At 49.1% G+C, this 16,511-nt stretch overlaps 1 protein-coding gene across 1 annotated transcript in view; it reads left to right on the top strand.

Moving 5' to 3' along the window:
* Nucleotides 1–413, top strand: part of LOC133114074 (cAMP-dependent protein kinase type I-beta regulatory subunit-like) — a 20,031-nt gene extending 19,618 nt beyond the window's left edge. The window contains exon 5 of the mRNA XM_061223269.1: nucleotides 241–413. Coding sequence (XP_061079253.1) covers nucleotides 241–413 — 173 coding nt within the window. The remainder of the gene's footprint in view (nucleotides 1–240) is intronic.
* Nucleotides 414–16,511: the final 16,098 nt, after the last annotated feature.

The raw sequence follows: 16,511 nt of genomic DNA, 5'->3' as shown, positions 1-16,511 counted from the left end.
CGCGTCTGTAACTGACGTGGGCGCCAAACGGACGTTTGAAGGAGCGGGGACGTTCCGTTTCGCCCCTTTCAGGTTTTCTCGATTCCTTGCTCTTCGCCTCCTTGTCTCGCTGCCTTCCCCCGATGGGCGGAGCTAGGAGCTAGGAGCTAGGAAACGACGCTAGGGAAGGAGGAGGGCGGTGAAAAGCGCCCGATGCGAACGAGGCGGGTTTACCCACGATGCCCCTCTCCCCCGCCGCAGGTGAGATAGCGCTGCTGCTCAACAGGCCGCGCGCGGCCACGGTGGTCGCCCGCGGGCCGCTGAAGTGCGTGAAGCTGGACCGGCCGCGCTTCGAGCGCGTCCTGGGCCCCTGCTCCGAGATCCTGAAGAGGAACATCCAGAGATACAACAGCTTCATCTCCCTGACCGTGTGACCGCCTCCGTGGGGCGCGGAGGGGGACCGGCGGAGAGGAGGAGTGGAGGCCAGGGGGGATAGGGCGGGGCGGGGCGGGGCGGGGCGGGGAGGGGTGGTGGGGAGGGGCTTGGCTGCCTGCCTTTTTTATATCATTTGCTCGTTATTTTATTATGTTTTAATCTTGTGCACTCCGGCTTGACCTGTGCTGTCACGTAGCTTTACTTTAAAAAAACGAAGAAATAAACAAATGAAGAAATATATTTCCAAAAAGACTTGAAAGAGTTGAGGATTATTTATATACAGATATACATGTGTATAGTCTATGCTATATTTCTGTATATGCATTATGTGTGTATATGTGTACACGGTACAATTGTACAAACACTACATGCATTATGTACTGTAGTCCAGTATGCACATGCATATTGATAGATATATTTATGAATTTGAAATTGCCAGGAGTTTTGGTCGCACTGTACGTACGTATGAAATGAGAGTGGGTCCCTTTCGTACCGGGAGGAAGTGGAGTCGTAAGGACTTCCTGTCTCTTGAGTGCAGACTGTAGTTGGCCTTTTCTCGCTCTGGGGTTTGGGTTTACGGGTCGATTTGTGTGCCATTTCTGTTCAATGCAAAACCCACACCCCAGTGCAAGCCCTTTGCCACTGGAGACTAGAGGTGGAGATAATACTTAATCCTCGGTTGTTTCGCTTAATCTAAAAAGCTTGGTGACTGTGCGGTGACCACCGGTTCGAGGGGTTAAGGGTTTGTAACATTTTTGAAGAATTTTACAGGGTTTAACTCTACGTTTCAGACGAGCGGTCGATCTGACCGGCTGTCGGGGTTTGCGTTGTGGCGAGACGGTAGATTTCACTGGGGGTTAGGTAGGTAGGTTTTGAGGTGTTTTTGTTTTCTTCTGAAATGTGTTCTCTTATGAAATGTTATGTATCCTGCTGTTTCTAATGGGCTGTCTGTCCGCCCTTATTGTTTTCCAAAGGCTCAATGGTGTTATAAGTTGATTAGTTGAGTACACACACGCATTCACACACTCACACGCACCCACACACACACACACGCACGCACACACACACTATATCTGTCAGACACACACAGGTGCATTCACACACGTACATATTATATCTGTCAGTCACACATGCACACACACACACACACACACACACACACACACACATGCACTGATTACTGTCCCATTCCCAAAGTAAATAAAACGGGTGCATCACAGTTCTGCTGGTACTTTGTCTTTATTGTTCTGTCTATGTTCGTCTCTGTGCTCTCTCTCCCCCTCCTCTTTGTCTCTCTCTCTCTCTCCCTCTTGATCTCCCTCTCCCTTTCTTCCTCTCCCCCTCTTTCTCTCTCTCCCTCTCTCCCTCTTGATCTCTCTCCCTCTTCCTCTCCCTCTCTTCCTCCTCTCCCTCTCTTACTCTCTCTCCCTCTCTCTCCCCCCCCTCCCTCTTGATCACCCTCTCTTCCTCTCTTTCTGTCTCTCTCCCTCCCAGAATTCAGGTTGTATCCCCGTCAGGCTGGGCACTATTCAGAGTCCAGACTCCAGATGCCTTTGAGCGTTTGCCCTGTGTAGTCTAAAGCTGAGACTCTGACACATTCCTCCCCATCTTAGAGGCTGCTAAATCAACCCAGGAATGCACCTCCAACCGACGCGTACACCCCCCCCCAAACACCCACAACACCAGCTCAACACCAGCCCACCACCCCCCCCAAACACCCACAACACCACCTCAAGACCCCCCCCCCAAACACCCACAACACCAGCTCAACACCAGCCCACCACCCCCCCAAACACCCACAACACCAGCTCAACACCAGCCCCCCCCCAAACACCCACAACACCAGCTCAACACCAGCCCCCCCCAAACACCCACAACACCAGCTCAACACCCCCCCAAACACCCACAACACCAGCTCAACACCAGCCCACCACCCCCCCCAAACACCCACAACACCAGCTCAACACCAGCCCCCCCCAAACACCCACAACACCAGCTCAACACCAGCCCCCCCCCCCAAACACCCACAACACCAGCTCAACACCAGCCCCCCCCCCCCAAACACCCACAACACCAGCTCAACACCTTCCCCCCCCCCAAACACCCACAACACCAGCTCAACACCAGCCCCCCCCCCCCCCCAAACACCCACAACACCAGCTCAACACCAGCCCCCCCCAAACACCCACAACACCCACAACACCAGCTCAACACCAGCCCCCCCCAAACACCCACAACACCCCCTCCTCCATCCACAATCGCTGTTGCCATCCTGCTGCCCTCACCGAATCAGAATGAGGAAGAAATGTGACGTAAGTGACTTCACCGTGGGATGATTGTGGATGGTTTGAGTGTCTCAGAAACAGCTGATCACGCACAGCAGTCTCTCAAGTTTGCAGAGAATCATCCAGTGAGCAGCAGTTCTGCGGGCAAAAACACGTTGTTCATGAGAGAGGTTAGAGAAGAAGGGCCAGACTGGTCAAAGCTGACAGGAAGGTGACAGTAACACAAATAACTACGCATCACAACACTGGCATGCAGAAGAGCATCTCTCAGCAGACAACACATCAGACCTCTTAAGTAGATAGGCTAAAAAAAGTTTAACCAATAAAGTAAAAAAAATAAGTAATAAATAGCTAATAACGTGCTTAATGAGTGTACTTCTACTGTCCTATGCAGGGTTGGCTCCGTGCACCTCAATTGATTAATTGAATGATGAATAATAGTGTAGAATCTACATTTCCAGGTTGCCTCACCTGGGGCTGCAGGTGAAATTGAGTTCTTAAGTGAAGGGTAGCCTAACTGCCACTCTTAACTGCTGGAAGTACACAAGTCCTTCCCTGTCCCAAAAAGCCTTCCAAAATGTACATACATATACTTAACAGTTTGGAGAAGTATATGTATGTCCATATATCATTATGAAATGATTCATTCTGTAGTGAAGGACTGACACAAAATGGATGCTTCGATTCCCAGATGATTTGGGGAACGGTACGAGCCCTTTCTCCCCGGCCGTGTCCCTTTGTGCCAGCGGATCCTTTAATTTGTTTGCAGCGGAGTTGGCGGTTTTGTAGCTTTAACAGCCGTGCCCGCGGCCCATTAATCCAGGCCCAGCCTGACTTTTAGTAGCACCCGCCCCACTGGCTGTGCCTCCACTGTTTAGCATGAGAAAGACCCTGGGAACGCCGTCCAGGGGGGGCGAGGGGGGGTGTGGGGACCGTAAAACATTCTGTACATCCAACCCCCCCCCCCTCCTCCTCCTCCTCCTCCTCCTCCTCCTCCTCCTCCTCTCTGCTTCTCGATGTCTTTCTCCTCCTCTTTCGGTGTTTCACGCTCTCTCACTCTTCTACTCTGTCTCTCTCCCTTCCAATTAAAGGATTCTTTCTCTCCCTCTCTCTGTCTCTCGCTCTCTCTATCCCCTCCTGCCCTCTTTTCCCCTCTCGGGATTCGAATGCGGGATGCTTTAATTGGCGGGAATAACATTTGTAAATATTGACTAAGCTCTCTCACTCGCGGTTCAAAGATTGGGGTCTCTCCTGACAAATCCAGTGGTCGCCTCCTCGGTCTACTTCAGCGAATGTGAATAGTTTATTATGCAATAGGTATGTGCTGCCAAAGCCTAAATGGCAATCGGTGAACAGCGAATACAAAACGAGAAGTTGTTGCCAGCTTGGCTACAACATTAGCAGCCATAAAACTATTAATTACTCATTTCGATTCAAAATGTGCTATTATTCAGGGGTTAAAGTGTGAATGTTGAAGTTTCCACATTATTCTGTTCCACGAGGACCATGATAACTAACCTCAAAATACAATGAATACATGACATAATTTATGATAAATAATGCATAAAAATGTGCTGATGTGTCATTCACACGGTGACTCTTGCCCTCTATCGCTGTCCCACTCTCTCTATCTTTTGCTCTTTCACCCATTACCTCCCTCTGCTTCTCTCGCTCCTTCACATCTCTCCTTCTCCCTCTCCATTCCCTTCTCTCTCTCCATTGTTTATTTCCCTCTCTTCCCTCCCATCTCTGGCTCATTCATTCTTTCCTGCTCTGTCTCCCTCCCTTTCCTGTTCCCTCCATCTCCCTGTTTTATTTCCCTCTCTTCCCTCCCTCCCTCCTTCCCCCCCTCTCTCTCCCTCTCTTTCCCTCTCTCTCTTCCTCTCTCTGGCCCTCTCTCCCTCCCTCCCCCTCTCTCTCTCTCTCCCTCTCCCTCTCCCTCCCTCCCTGTGCCAGTATGTGCTTCAGAGTGGCTGGGTAGCTGCAGCGTTGAGCACTTGAGGGATCTCTTTGTGGCCTGTCCAGCTACAGGAGAGCCGTGGCGTTCCCACACTGCGGCGTCTTTGTGCCGGGTGGCTACGGCTCGCCCCGCACCTCAGACGTGCCCGTCGCTCAACGCAAACAAGGCAGGGACGCAACGCCGAAAAAAAAAAACCAGAGTGAGAGAGGCTATTCTGCTAAACCGTGGTTTAGGAGCGGGCGCAGTGCCCCCATAACAACAGCTGAGAAAAAAGGAGAAAGAGAAAACAAGAGGGAACCAGGCAAGGATCCAAAAAAAAAGTGGGGGGAGGGGGGGGGGGATTAAAGCAAAACGCTTATCCACCCCCTGATTACTCATTACAAAACCCCACACGATTAGCGGTTTTGCTTCTGGGGACAGAGCGGTTGCTTTTCTGAACCAATAAACGACCTGCTAATTACGTGAAGTGGCTCAGAGCTGGGAGTTTTTCCCCAAGCCGAGGTCTGGCGAGATTAAAAAGCGTCAGAGTGAACCCTGAGTTTTAATCTCTTTTATAAAAGTCTGCAGGACAGATCCCCCCCGAACAAAACATCACCTCCTCTGGATGGACGGTTGTGCAGACGGTGGGGCCCAGTGCTGACACGACCAGGATATTATTTGATATAATTTTGATATACCTTTTTCTGCCAAATCCTTTACAAACTCTCCCAGTTGATTGAGATAACTTCACCCCTACCCTGTGGAGATAGTGATGTCACTGACTGTGCCCTGTAGAGATTGTGATGTCACTGACTGATGTTTTGAGCTTTTTCTTCTTTGGGCTCTCTCAATGTTTCTGTCGTCAACTGCTGCTGTTTTCTACTTGTCTGTTGCTTAGTACGTCAGCGATTTCTTTCTTTTTCACTACATTCCAAGTTGTTGTACAAGCTATCCTCAGTGCTTGTGCAATGGCTCTGATCGATTTACCCTCTTTTCTAAGCTTCAGAATGGCTTGCTTTTCTCCCAAAGACAGCTCTCTGGTCTTTGTGTTGGTTTATCTTTTCTAACACAAATGCAGTCTTCGCAGGAAAAACCCAAGGCAACATAGACATTCCAAACTATTTATTGTTTAACCAATCACTTTAACAGGACACATTTGGGCAAGAAGTAACATCTTTCAGTCACATGTTTGAATACTTTTTCTCACCTAAAAATTGGGTGGTCTGATACAAAAGGTGATATGTTCTAGGTTGTTTAACAAATTTTGATAAAATACCAGGAAATAAAAGCTGAAATCTTTTGACCTCAAACTTCATTGTCTTTACCTTGCTGTTCCAATGCTTTTGGAGGGGACTATATAGCTTTACATTTTCCCTTCTGATAGGTTTCTATGGCCTCTCTTCTTCAGTTTAGCACCTTTTGCTAATTGGGCAAATTACACTCCTGGGGAGCAGATTCACCCTTCAAAACCCAAGCTATGGAGGGAAGGCCCATGATTCATTTCTGAGCAACCCCCCCCCCGGGCCCAAATGAACCACCTCCTTGTAAGAAATTAACCTGTAACAGCTTCTAATCAGCAGGTCTTTGATAGACAGACCATACTTTAAAGGGCTAGTTAGTGACCCAGAGTTCTAAGGCTGGCTGTTCTTTGACCATTTTTTTTTCTTTTTTAATCCTGTACCACCCCCCCCCAAAGGGTCATAGGCCAGCGGCCAGGGCGAGGTCACAGGTGATCGAGCACCGTAGAGGCTGATGGGATTGGCAGAGATTTAGTGGGGGGGGGGGGGGGTTAGAGGGGCGCACAGACGATTTGGTGATTGTGACTGGGTCAGTGGTCATCCTGGGTCCTCCGCCTAGCTTTTATTGTTGGTGCGGAGGGGGGCTACATTGGACCAAGCTTTTTAAAATGGTGGCCCATGGATGAGTTCATGCGTCAATGGAAGTGGTCGATGGGCGAGACGCCCACTTCCTCTGGGTGTCATAGGCCGTTAGGTTTGCCACAGACGGCCAACATGTGTGCCCTAAAACCACACTGGTTGGGTCCGGCACTGCTCCTATTGCACTTAGTTGTTAGCTGTGAAGCAAACGCCTAACATCTTCATGGTGTTTCCTAAGAGTTACGGGAATATTTTGCTATTCCTTTTTGGCGCCAAACCGCCCTTCAAAGGCTAGGAAGACGTTTTGTTGTGGAGAGAGCTGAGCCAGATGGCAGAGCAGTTTCTTTTCTTTTCGTTCTTTTATTTTGGTCGCTTTTTTTTTTCTCAGCCAGTTTGTCATCATTTCTCATTTCCCCCAGAGCTGCTAATGTAAATAACACAACGCTACAAAACAAAAACACTCAGCCGCAAGAATGAATCTACTCATTTTCTTAAACCAATGTTTTCAACTTCGTTGCCACTTTATTCTACACGTTTACTGAATGTTTTTTCCACAATTACAGCTTTAAAAATATATTAATCCCGGAAAATTCAGCAAGCAAGGAAGTTTAGCAACTTGGTCAGCATCTCCTAAAGTTGATGACAAAGACTAAGGACTGTCATGTGTAGATACAAATTTTGGCTTTGTGTCTATGGTCAGGGGTGGGGCTAATGCAGTACCTCTAATACATTATATTACATTATTGGCATTTGGCAGGCGCTCTTATCCAGAGCGACGTACAGTTGATTAGACTAAGCAGGAGACAATCCTCCCCTGGAGCAATGTAGGGTTAAGGGCCCAACGGCTGTGTGGATCTTATTGTGGTTACACCGGGATTAGAACCACCAACCTTGCGTGTCCCAGTCATTTTCCTTAACTACTACGCTACAGGCCGCCCGTAGCAATAGATCCCTGTATTCTCATGCTCAGAACTCACTGTATTCACTGTGACATATTGGACAGAAAGCCGCTCTCTGAGTCTGATCTTGGTGATGTGCCATTGAAGTAAGTCTTGGCGTGGGGGGAATGACACAAGGATTGGTTGTGACAGGTTGTCCTCCTGTCTTTATCTTCCTTCTCTTGCCCTCCTTCCCTGTCTTCTCTTGCCCTCTCTTCTTTACATTAATGGCATTTGACAGACGCTCTTATCCGGAGCGACGTACAGTTGGTTAGACTAAGCAGTAGACAGTCCACCCCTGGAGCAATGCAGGGTTCGGGGCCTTGCTCCTGGGCCCAATGGCTGTGCGGATCTTATTGTGGCTTTAATTGAGAGAGAGAGAGAGAGAGAGATGTCCAAAAAAGGCAAGGTTGTGAATTGAAAGAAGTAGAAAGTGGAGAGAGTGACTGAAAGGATAACATATGAGTAGTGAAAGTGTTGCAAGAGGGAGAGATGATTCACCAGTCTATCCAGGGCGCGTTGTTCAGGTGGAGGTTTATGTAATGGTGATGACAGTGGAACTCCCGTCAGACAGACAAAACGCATCCTGAGGCCTGAGTCAGACGTGGAAACGTGTCTCTCAGACTTTATTAGGCTCTAAGTATCAGATTAATTGAGGGTCACACCGAGCTCACCGCTGCAATAAATCGGGCAAGAGACTTGACATCAGCCCCCCTCAACCAATGATAGGCCACACGTCTCTTTTCCTGGTGAGGAGTCCGAGGAGTACGTCTGATGGCTGACCTCAGTATAATGCCTCTGTCATTCTGAGGGTACACAGAAGGCATGGATCATCGAATCTGCCCTTTGAACCCAAATCCAGCCCTTGTTGTTTTCTTTCCTTCCGGGTAATTAGCAGAACAGTTAGTGCCCAGACCGGCCTCACACCTGACTCCCAGGCAAAGGGAGGGTGGGCAACTACCAGTTCCAAACCCTCAAGGGCTGTGACCCCTGGTGTACATTACATTACATTACATTATTGGCATTTGGCAGACACTCTTATCCAGAGTGACGTACAGTTGATTAGACTAAGCAGGAGTACGGTGCTTCCTGAAGATTGGTAGATGTGTGCAGCTATTCTCTGATTAGCATATAGATTAGCACATACTCTATGCCACATTTGGGCATCACTCAATCGCTGTTGTGTTTGCTTGCTAATGTAGTCACTGTACCGCTTGCTTTCACAACCACTTTGCACTGAGGTGTGTGCCTGACCATTATAGGTTTGTGTTTGTGCTGTCGTGCATTAGAATACCAGCCAAAAGTGTAGAAGGCACTGCTAATTGGTGGCTAATTGGACATGCTAATAGATGTAATAGGCAGTCATAGGACCTGCTAATTGGTGTGCTATGCAGTAATAGGACATGCTAATTGGTGTTATAGGCAGTAATAGGACATGCTAATTGGTGTTATAGGCAGTAATAGGATATGATAATTTGTGTGTCCTGCTAATAAATTGGGAACTGAATAATGTCTGTTTGGCCTTTGAGGGCGAGGGCAGGAGAGTGGGGCATTTTAGCTGGGTTTTCCCTGCCAATCATATGTCCTCTGACCAATGGGGTGGCAACAGCCTGGCTGCATCGGCTGCGCAGCGTAACCTCCTCCCGGGGAGCGAGTCTGCAGCTCTGTGCAACTCTGCTTTGTGAACGTTGGCAGCACCTGGCAGTGCATGCTGGTCTGACCCCACTGGATCCAGAAAGGATGCTTCAGCGATGAGAGGCTACAGCAATTCCCCATTCTGAAGCAGGAGAAGTTATTTTAAAACCTGGATTAGAATGTTGGTAAAATATAGGCAGAAGTGTAATTCAGTACAATAAATAGACAGTGGTAAGATGAACTCCGGGGGTCAGAAATGTGCCGGAAGCTTCCCTGGCCCAGGTGTAGCCTGTCGTGCGGCGGCATCTCTGGTCCCGGACCCCCCAATCAGCCCAATATCCTGATCAATACCCCGCGGTGGTGTTTTGGGGAAGCGGTCTCCTCTTTTGGGGCCGGTGCGGGGGGCCCCGTCTCCCCTTAAACCCCGGAATGCGTGGATTTGGCTGAGTGGTGGGTAACCGGAGATGTGGCGGCCATAATCTCATAATGGGGAAACTTCCTACTGTCGGTCTGTTTGTTTTTTATTCTTCCACCGCCGAGTCGGACCCTTCATCCCCGTCTGGGAGGAGAGGTGCCCAGCCTGCGGCCCTGAGCCCTGACCACACCCAGCGGTGTGTGAGTGTGTGTGTGTGTGTGAGTGTGTGTGAGTGTGAGTGTGAGTGTGAGTGTGAGTGTGAGTGTGAGTGTGTGTGTGTGTGTGTGTGTGTGTGTGAGTGTGAGTGTGAGTGTGTGTGTGTGTGTGTGTGTGTGTGTGTGTGTGTGTGAGTGTGAGTGTGAGTGTGAGTGTGAGTGTGAGTGTGAGTGTGAGTGTGAGTGTGAGTGTGAGTGAGTGTGAGTGTGAGTGTGAGTGTGAGTGCGTGCGTGCGTGCGTGCGTGCGTGTGAGAGACAGAGAGAGAGGGATGGTGCGTGCGTGCGTGCGTGCGTGCGTGTGTGCGTGCGTGTGTGTGTGAGAGACAGAGAGAGAGGGACGGGAGTGTGTGTGAGAGAGGGAGTGTGTGGTATGTGTGTATGTGTATGTGTGTGAGAGAGGGAGTGTGTGGTATGTGTGTGTATGCGTGTTTGTGTGTGAGAGAGGGAGTGCGTGTGTGAGAAAGAGCCAGAGAGAGTGTGCATATGACAGCTGTCCTGCTTCCTGCTTCCCAGATGCTCTGATTTGATACATTAAAAAAAACATTTTCCCACGTTAGCTCACACGCTGGTAGCCTCCCCCATCCCAACAGAGACAGCTTCAGTACAGTCTGCCCGTGGTCCCCACAACTCCAGTCCCCAGTCTGCCCATGGTCCCCACAACTCCAGTCCCCAGTCTGCCCGTGGTCCCCACAACTCCAGTCCCCAGTCTGCCCGTGGTCCCCACAACTCCAGTCCCCAGTCTGCCCGTGGTCCCCACAACTCCAGTCCCCAGTCTGCCCGTGGTCCCCACAACACGAGGCTCATCACAGGAAGGTTGCTTCTCCCAGTATGAGGAGGGGGGGGGGGCTGCACAGTGTTGTTTGGAAAGGTAGAAGGGTGGGGGAGCATTTTCTGGTACATTACAGCCATGATAATAACTGCCAGTCATAAATCGCACGCGTATGCACACACACTCCTCACTGTTTCTTTCACGCACGCAGGCACACACACACTCCTCACTGTCTCTCACGCACAAACACACACGCTCTTTCTTACACACACAGAAGCACACACACCTTCAAATTTATGTTAACGGCAGCAGTGCAGAAGTTTAGAGTTTTTATTTTGGAGCGAGGTAGCGCTTAAGCACAGCTGCTCTGTACCCCTGATGCCCTGATGCATGTGAAAAATTCACCCCCACCCAAATGGAGTTGGGTCTGTAGCTGCCTGTTCCCCTAGGCTGGGGTATATACGGGTGCACACAGGGGCAGGTGAGCCCTCCCACCTCGTCCCACCCAGGTACCGAGGGGAGGGGGGCGAAAGCAGCTGTCTGGACAGGGGAGTGCAGCTTTTTTCTGTTTTAAAAAAGAAGAAAAAGAAAAGGGTCATGTCCTACCCCCCTCCCTCTTGTCAGTGGTGCCAATGACGCTCAAATGAAGCAGAGAAATCTCCCTTTAATCCCCGCCAATCCTCATGCCCCCCCCCTACACCCACTCTGCAACTTTTGGGATGTCCTGGGACCCCCCCCCCCCCCCTGCCGAAATGGAAAGGGACAGAGAGAAAGCCCCCTCTCTGACAGGCCAATCCAAGTCATTATGAGCTTAAGCCCTAATACATTTCTGAAGACAGCCTTGTACCCCCCCCCCCCCTCCCCCCAAACCACCCCCCCGAATACTGATCTGCCCCCGGATGAACAGAGAAGGCTGTCAGCGCAACAGAGACCCCACAGACTTATCCTCTCATCCCCCCAAATTCCCTCCTTCAAACATCCCCTTTATTATCCTTACCTGACCCTGTTCACACGGATAACGACCCCCTATTACCCAGTTTCCCAGCCCTGGTCCCCTGCCCTACTTACCTGCAGATGCGGCTCCCAAATGTTTTGTGAGGGTGGGCGGTGGGGGTGGGGGGTTGGTTTTGGGGTCCTCCTGTCATGGCCAGGTGTCAGTTCTCAGCCCCCAGTTTATTTGTGACAGAAGTCAGAGGCTGTTGCAGTTCTGGGGTGATTGGGGTTGAAGATTAGATCCAACCAGGGTTGCTTGGATGTTGGAATGTCCCATTTTCTTGATGATTTCCCCAGCTCCGGTTTGTGTTACCTGTCTGGTCTAAGTATTGATGGAAGAAATGTTGTTATTCCGGTAGTTTGTAATGACTTCAGAAATCCCTGGCCCGACATTGGTTCCGAGGGGAACCGCTCTGACAGCTCATGATTACACCTGCGCCTGTGCATGTTATCTGCGTTTGACCATTTCTGAACCATTTCGGCGACCCTAGATCCAATCCACACCTCTTCCTGCATTATAAAGCCCATCTCCCAGTTCTGCCAGTTTGACCACATCCATGTGGTCACATCAGGGTCAGGGTCATTGCTGGCTTTGGGGTCACAGCCCTGAGCTCCTATGGTGCACTGGGTCACATCTGCATGGTGAAGGGGGGAGATGAGCCCCCTTCTCTGGTGTAGAGTGGGAGCAGTGTGTTCGCTTGTTGCAAGGCCCAAGGCCCCATCATTGTTACTTAAAAAAAATACTCACACAGACAAGTGCTGACCTAGAAAGCTTAGTAGCATAGCTATGAGTGCCAGGCTGGGTCAAATACATACTAGTTCAAATACATTTCTACCCTTTACTCAGGTCTGTCTGGTGTATTGGAACCTATGAAATACTCTCAAAGAGTGCAAACTCCACCTTCTGGTCTGGCTCGATTGCCCCAGGCAAGATCAATCGAGCTCAGAAAAGTATTTGAATCCAAAATAATGCGTATGCACGTGAACCGTGTCTGGTGAGGGATGAGCCCAGTGGCCTTCCTCTCTCAGTCTTAACCCTGGTAGTGGGATATGGAAGACTCACCTGGACCACCCAGAGTGATTTGGAGGGGGGGGGACCCAAATCATGTGATTATGCAACCAGAAGCAATCAACAGGAGAAAAGCAATAAAACAACCCATAAATGTTCTCATAAAAAACGGAAATCCCACCTGCGGTTTCTGCCCAGCGGGGCAGGGGGTATCTTCCCGACTACACCTAGCCATTCCCACTCGTTAAAGCTTCCTGCATTCCAGGCGAGTGCGCTCATCAGCAGTGGGCAGGGCCATCGCACGGGCCAGGACACACCTCCACTCTCTGTCACTGTCAGCTGGTATCACACACACACACACACACACACACACACACACACCGATCCTACCACCAGCCAGGTACTATGTCTTGAACACCATCAACGCCCATCACCCATCATCGTGGTCAACACCTGCTTTCGGTGCTTACTGTAATGCCCCCCCCTACCGCCCCACCCCTCCGCCCCTCCACCCCGGGCTGTCTCATTAAGTCCCGACCGGCGTAACCACGCATTGGCGGGAGAGGCTTTGACTCAGCCTGGTGAAATGGCTGGAGGTATCCCCCTCTCACTCAGCGCACCGGGCCTCCTGCCTCAGAAGTCCGGTGACTCAGCGTCACGCGCGCGGCGGGAAGGGGAAGGCCTCGGGTCCCGACGCGTCCGGCCGCTTTAACAGGTACGCCGCCTTCCTCACTCCTCACGGGGCTCTTCCGTCGGGGGTTCCCGCGCGCTCTCGTCTCCACGCACCCTAAAACGCCCGCCACCCCCCCCCCTGAGGACCCCCACTTCGATGAAACCGCTTCCCTTTGACGCCGCCGTCCGACGGCCCTTTCTAAACGCGCTGTTTCACACGTGCTAATGAATGAATGACTCCATTTATACACCCGTTCCGTGCCTTTCTGCTACCAGATTTGCTTCACATAAAAAGAAGGAATGGAAATACAGCAGAGACAATGGATACTCTATATACAGTATAGATAATGAAAGTAAAAACAAATAATGCAATGATTTAAAAAACTACACTACATAAAATCGTGAATAAATATATTTAAGTATGTGTGTAATAATGAGGTAGATCTGATAGACTATACACTGCTCTCCAGCTTTGGGACGTAAGAATACAGTACATATACTATACAGTACTATACTGCCTTTCCTCTTACAGTAATTTCAGCTTTGCTGTCAGGATGCTGAGCCAGTACTGTCTATGGAAGCATGTCTAAATTGCCTTAACTCATTCTGTCAAGCGTCTACTACTGTTTATAGTGTGGGAGTTACCAAGTGCAATATGGATATTTAATAATTGCAAAAGGTCACAATATTTGCTTGGTATGTGTAAACCCAACAAGTATTAAAAATGTTTTTTTTAAAGCGACATCTGAAGCCATATGACATTTATCAAAAATGTATTTAAATATTCTTAAAAAGGGGGATATTTTGAAAACATTTTGTAGAGGACTGCCAGGGAGTTCTTGAAGGCCCAGGACATTCCCAAACATACTCTGTTTGAGTAGAGAGCCTGGTGTCCTCATTCCGTCAGGCCCTAGGTATCGCTGTTTCTCAAGTGGGAAAGTACATTTGAAAAAGAGCTTTGTTCCTCTGACCCTTCCTCTCCTGAATGTGCATCGGGGAAATGAGTCCCAGTAACTGTATATGTCTGTGCACAGAGGTTCTGTGTGAGCTGCCATTTTCCTCATGGTTGCAGATTGTGTGTGTGTGTGTGTGTGTGTGTGTGTGTGTGTGTGTGAGCGCATGTGTGTGTATACATGCAGGCGTGTTTGTTCTTGCACACGGTTATGCACGCGTGCGTGTATGCCTGTGCGTGTAAGTGGATGTTTGTGTGTTTATGTTTGTGTTTGCAAGTCTTTGTATGCCTGTGTGTGTACATGGGTGCATGCCTGTGTTTGTGTGTGTGTGTGTGTGTGTGTGTGTGTGTTTATATGAATGTGTATGCCCATGTGTTTCTGAATTTGTGTGTGTGTATGTGCACACGTGTGTTTGTGTGTGTGCACATGTATGCGTGTAAGTGTGTGTGCTTGAGTGTGTGGGTTTGTGTATGTACGCGGGTATACATGTGTGTGTATGCATTGAAGCTTGTGTGTCTGTGTGTGTTGTCAAAGTCCTTTTAGATGTGCCTTTTGGGGTAACACCACCGAAGGTCTTCCCAAACTACCCCACCTCGGTGCTCACAGTTCATTCACATCTCCGCACAGCCTGCTGAGGAATTTGTTTTGAGGAAGGGGTGTTCTTCTCCAGCCTAATCTGAGTTATGTGTGGCCTGAGGAAACAGGAGTCATCACATTACTCAGAAAATGTCCTCCGCCGTGTATTTACGGTCCGTTTTACTGCAAGCAAGCTTCCATAAAACTATTTATTGGGGTTGATGTTGTTAGATACACAGACCTCAGCTGCCAGTAAACATGTTCTTTAATAAACCACGCTGAGGGAGGGCTCTCTCAATGACTCACTCTCTCACTCTCACTCTCTCTCTCTCTCTCACTCTCAGTCTCACTCTCTCACTCACTCACTCTCTGTCTCTCACTCTCTCACACTCTCTCACTCACACTCTTTCTCTCACTCTCACTCTCACTCTCTCTCTCTTACTCTACTTGTGGGAACCAAACTCAAGCACATGAGGTGGAACAGGTGGAACATTCACACACACACACACACACACACAAATACACAGACACGTGTATGCAACATGCATACACACAAACATACATAAATACTGTACATACACATTTGCATACTTACACACATACAAACAATGGGAGCACAGGATACAGATGGACACTATACAGGATAGCAATTCAGGTAACAAAACAAATCATATCATCTGGTACAAGGTATGTGTGCATGCGTGCGTGAGAGAGGGAGAAAAAGGTGTGATTCATCAGTCTATCCAGGGCGCGTTGTTCAGGTGGAGGTTTATGTAATGGTGATGACAGTGGAACTCCGTCAGACAGACAGAACTCATCCTGAGGCCTGAGTCAGATGTGGAGACGTGTCTCTCAGACTTTATTAGGCTCTAAGTATCAGATTAATTGAGGGTCACACCGAGCTCACCGCAACAATAAATCGGGCAAGAGACCGTTTGCGGTTTGCGGATCAGCCCCCCCTCAACCAATAATGGGCCATACGTCACTTTTCCTGGTGAGAATTCTGTACTTCTGATGACTGACCTAATTATAATGCATGGAAGAGATTGAATGAAGTGCTACAGTCACATCTTACAGTTTTACCACATGAAAAGCAACAGTACGCTTCTTAGATGAGGACATAGAATGCTAATCGTGCTGGTGTTGGTACACTTGTCTACATTAACCATAATGGTATACCGTCAGCATATTTATAGCTTTGCGCAATTCACTGTCACACTGTTTTCTACTCTAAGCGAGCGAATGACATCAGTGAATTTAATTTCACAAAATGGAAAGCCCTCTTTTTGATATCAAAGCAATCATTTAATTAACACCAGTGTATCGTTTTACCGTGCCATTGTTTCTGGAGAAGTCTCGCTGAATGCAACGATTGTTTCCACTCTTTGATTGTCTTTATACAGATGTTGTTTTTTTCATGAGCAATGAAAGTTTAGAAGCTGTTTCCTGGGCCACCCTGGACGCAAGCCTGTAACTCTAGGGACTCTGACACCAACGCCACACACAAGCGTAATTAAGGAAGCAAGTCTTAAAGAAATGATATCCCCACCTGGGGCAAAATAGCGGTAACAGGCAGGGCAGTTGTCTCCGAGTACAAAGTGAAGACACTCCGCTCAACTCGCAAGAAAAGTTTGGAACGATCGCCTGTCTGATCTTGACTACCTGGCGTGTGCATACATTTTGGGATTTTTACCCCCCACTTATTTTTCGTCTTATTATGGCCAGCGCGCATATCGCCACGCCAGAATACGTCATGTGATTTCCAGGGGCTTTACAGTGACGTATGGTGTAAGTTCAAACAAACTTAACGTGCACAAAGG

The sequence above is a fragment of the Conger conger genome, chromosome 16 (genome assembly GCF_963514075.1).
Source record: "Conger conger chromosome 16, fConCon1.1, whole genome shotgun sequence".
Taxonomy (NCBI): domain Eukaryota; kingdom Metazoa; phylum Chordata; class Actinopteri; order Anguilliformes; family Congridae; genus Conger; species Conger conger.
The sequence above is the reverse complement of the archived record's forward strand: the minus strand, read 5'-3'. Positions and strand labels throughout refer to the sequence as shown.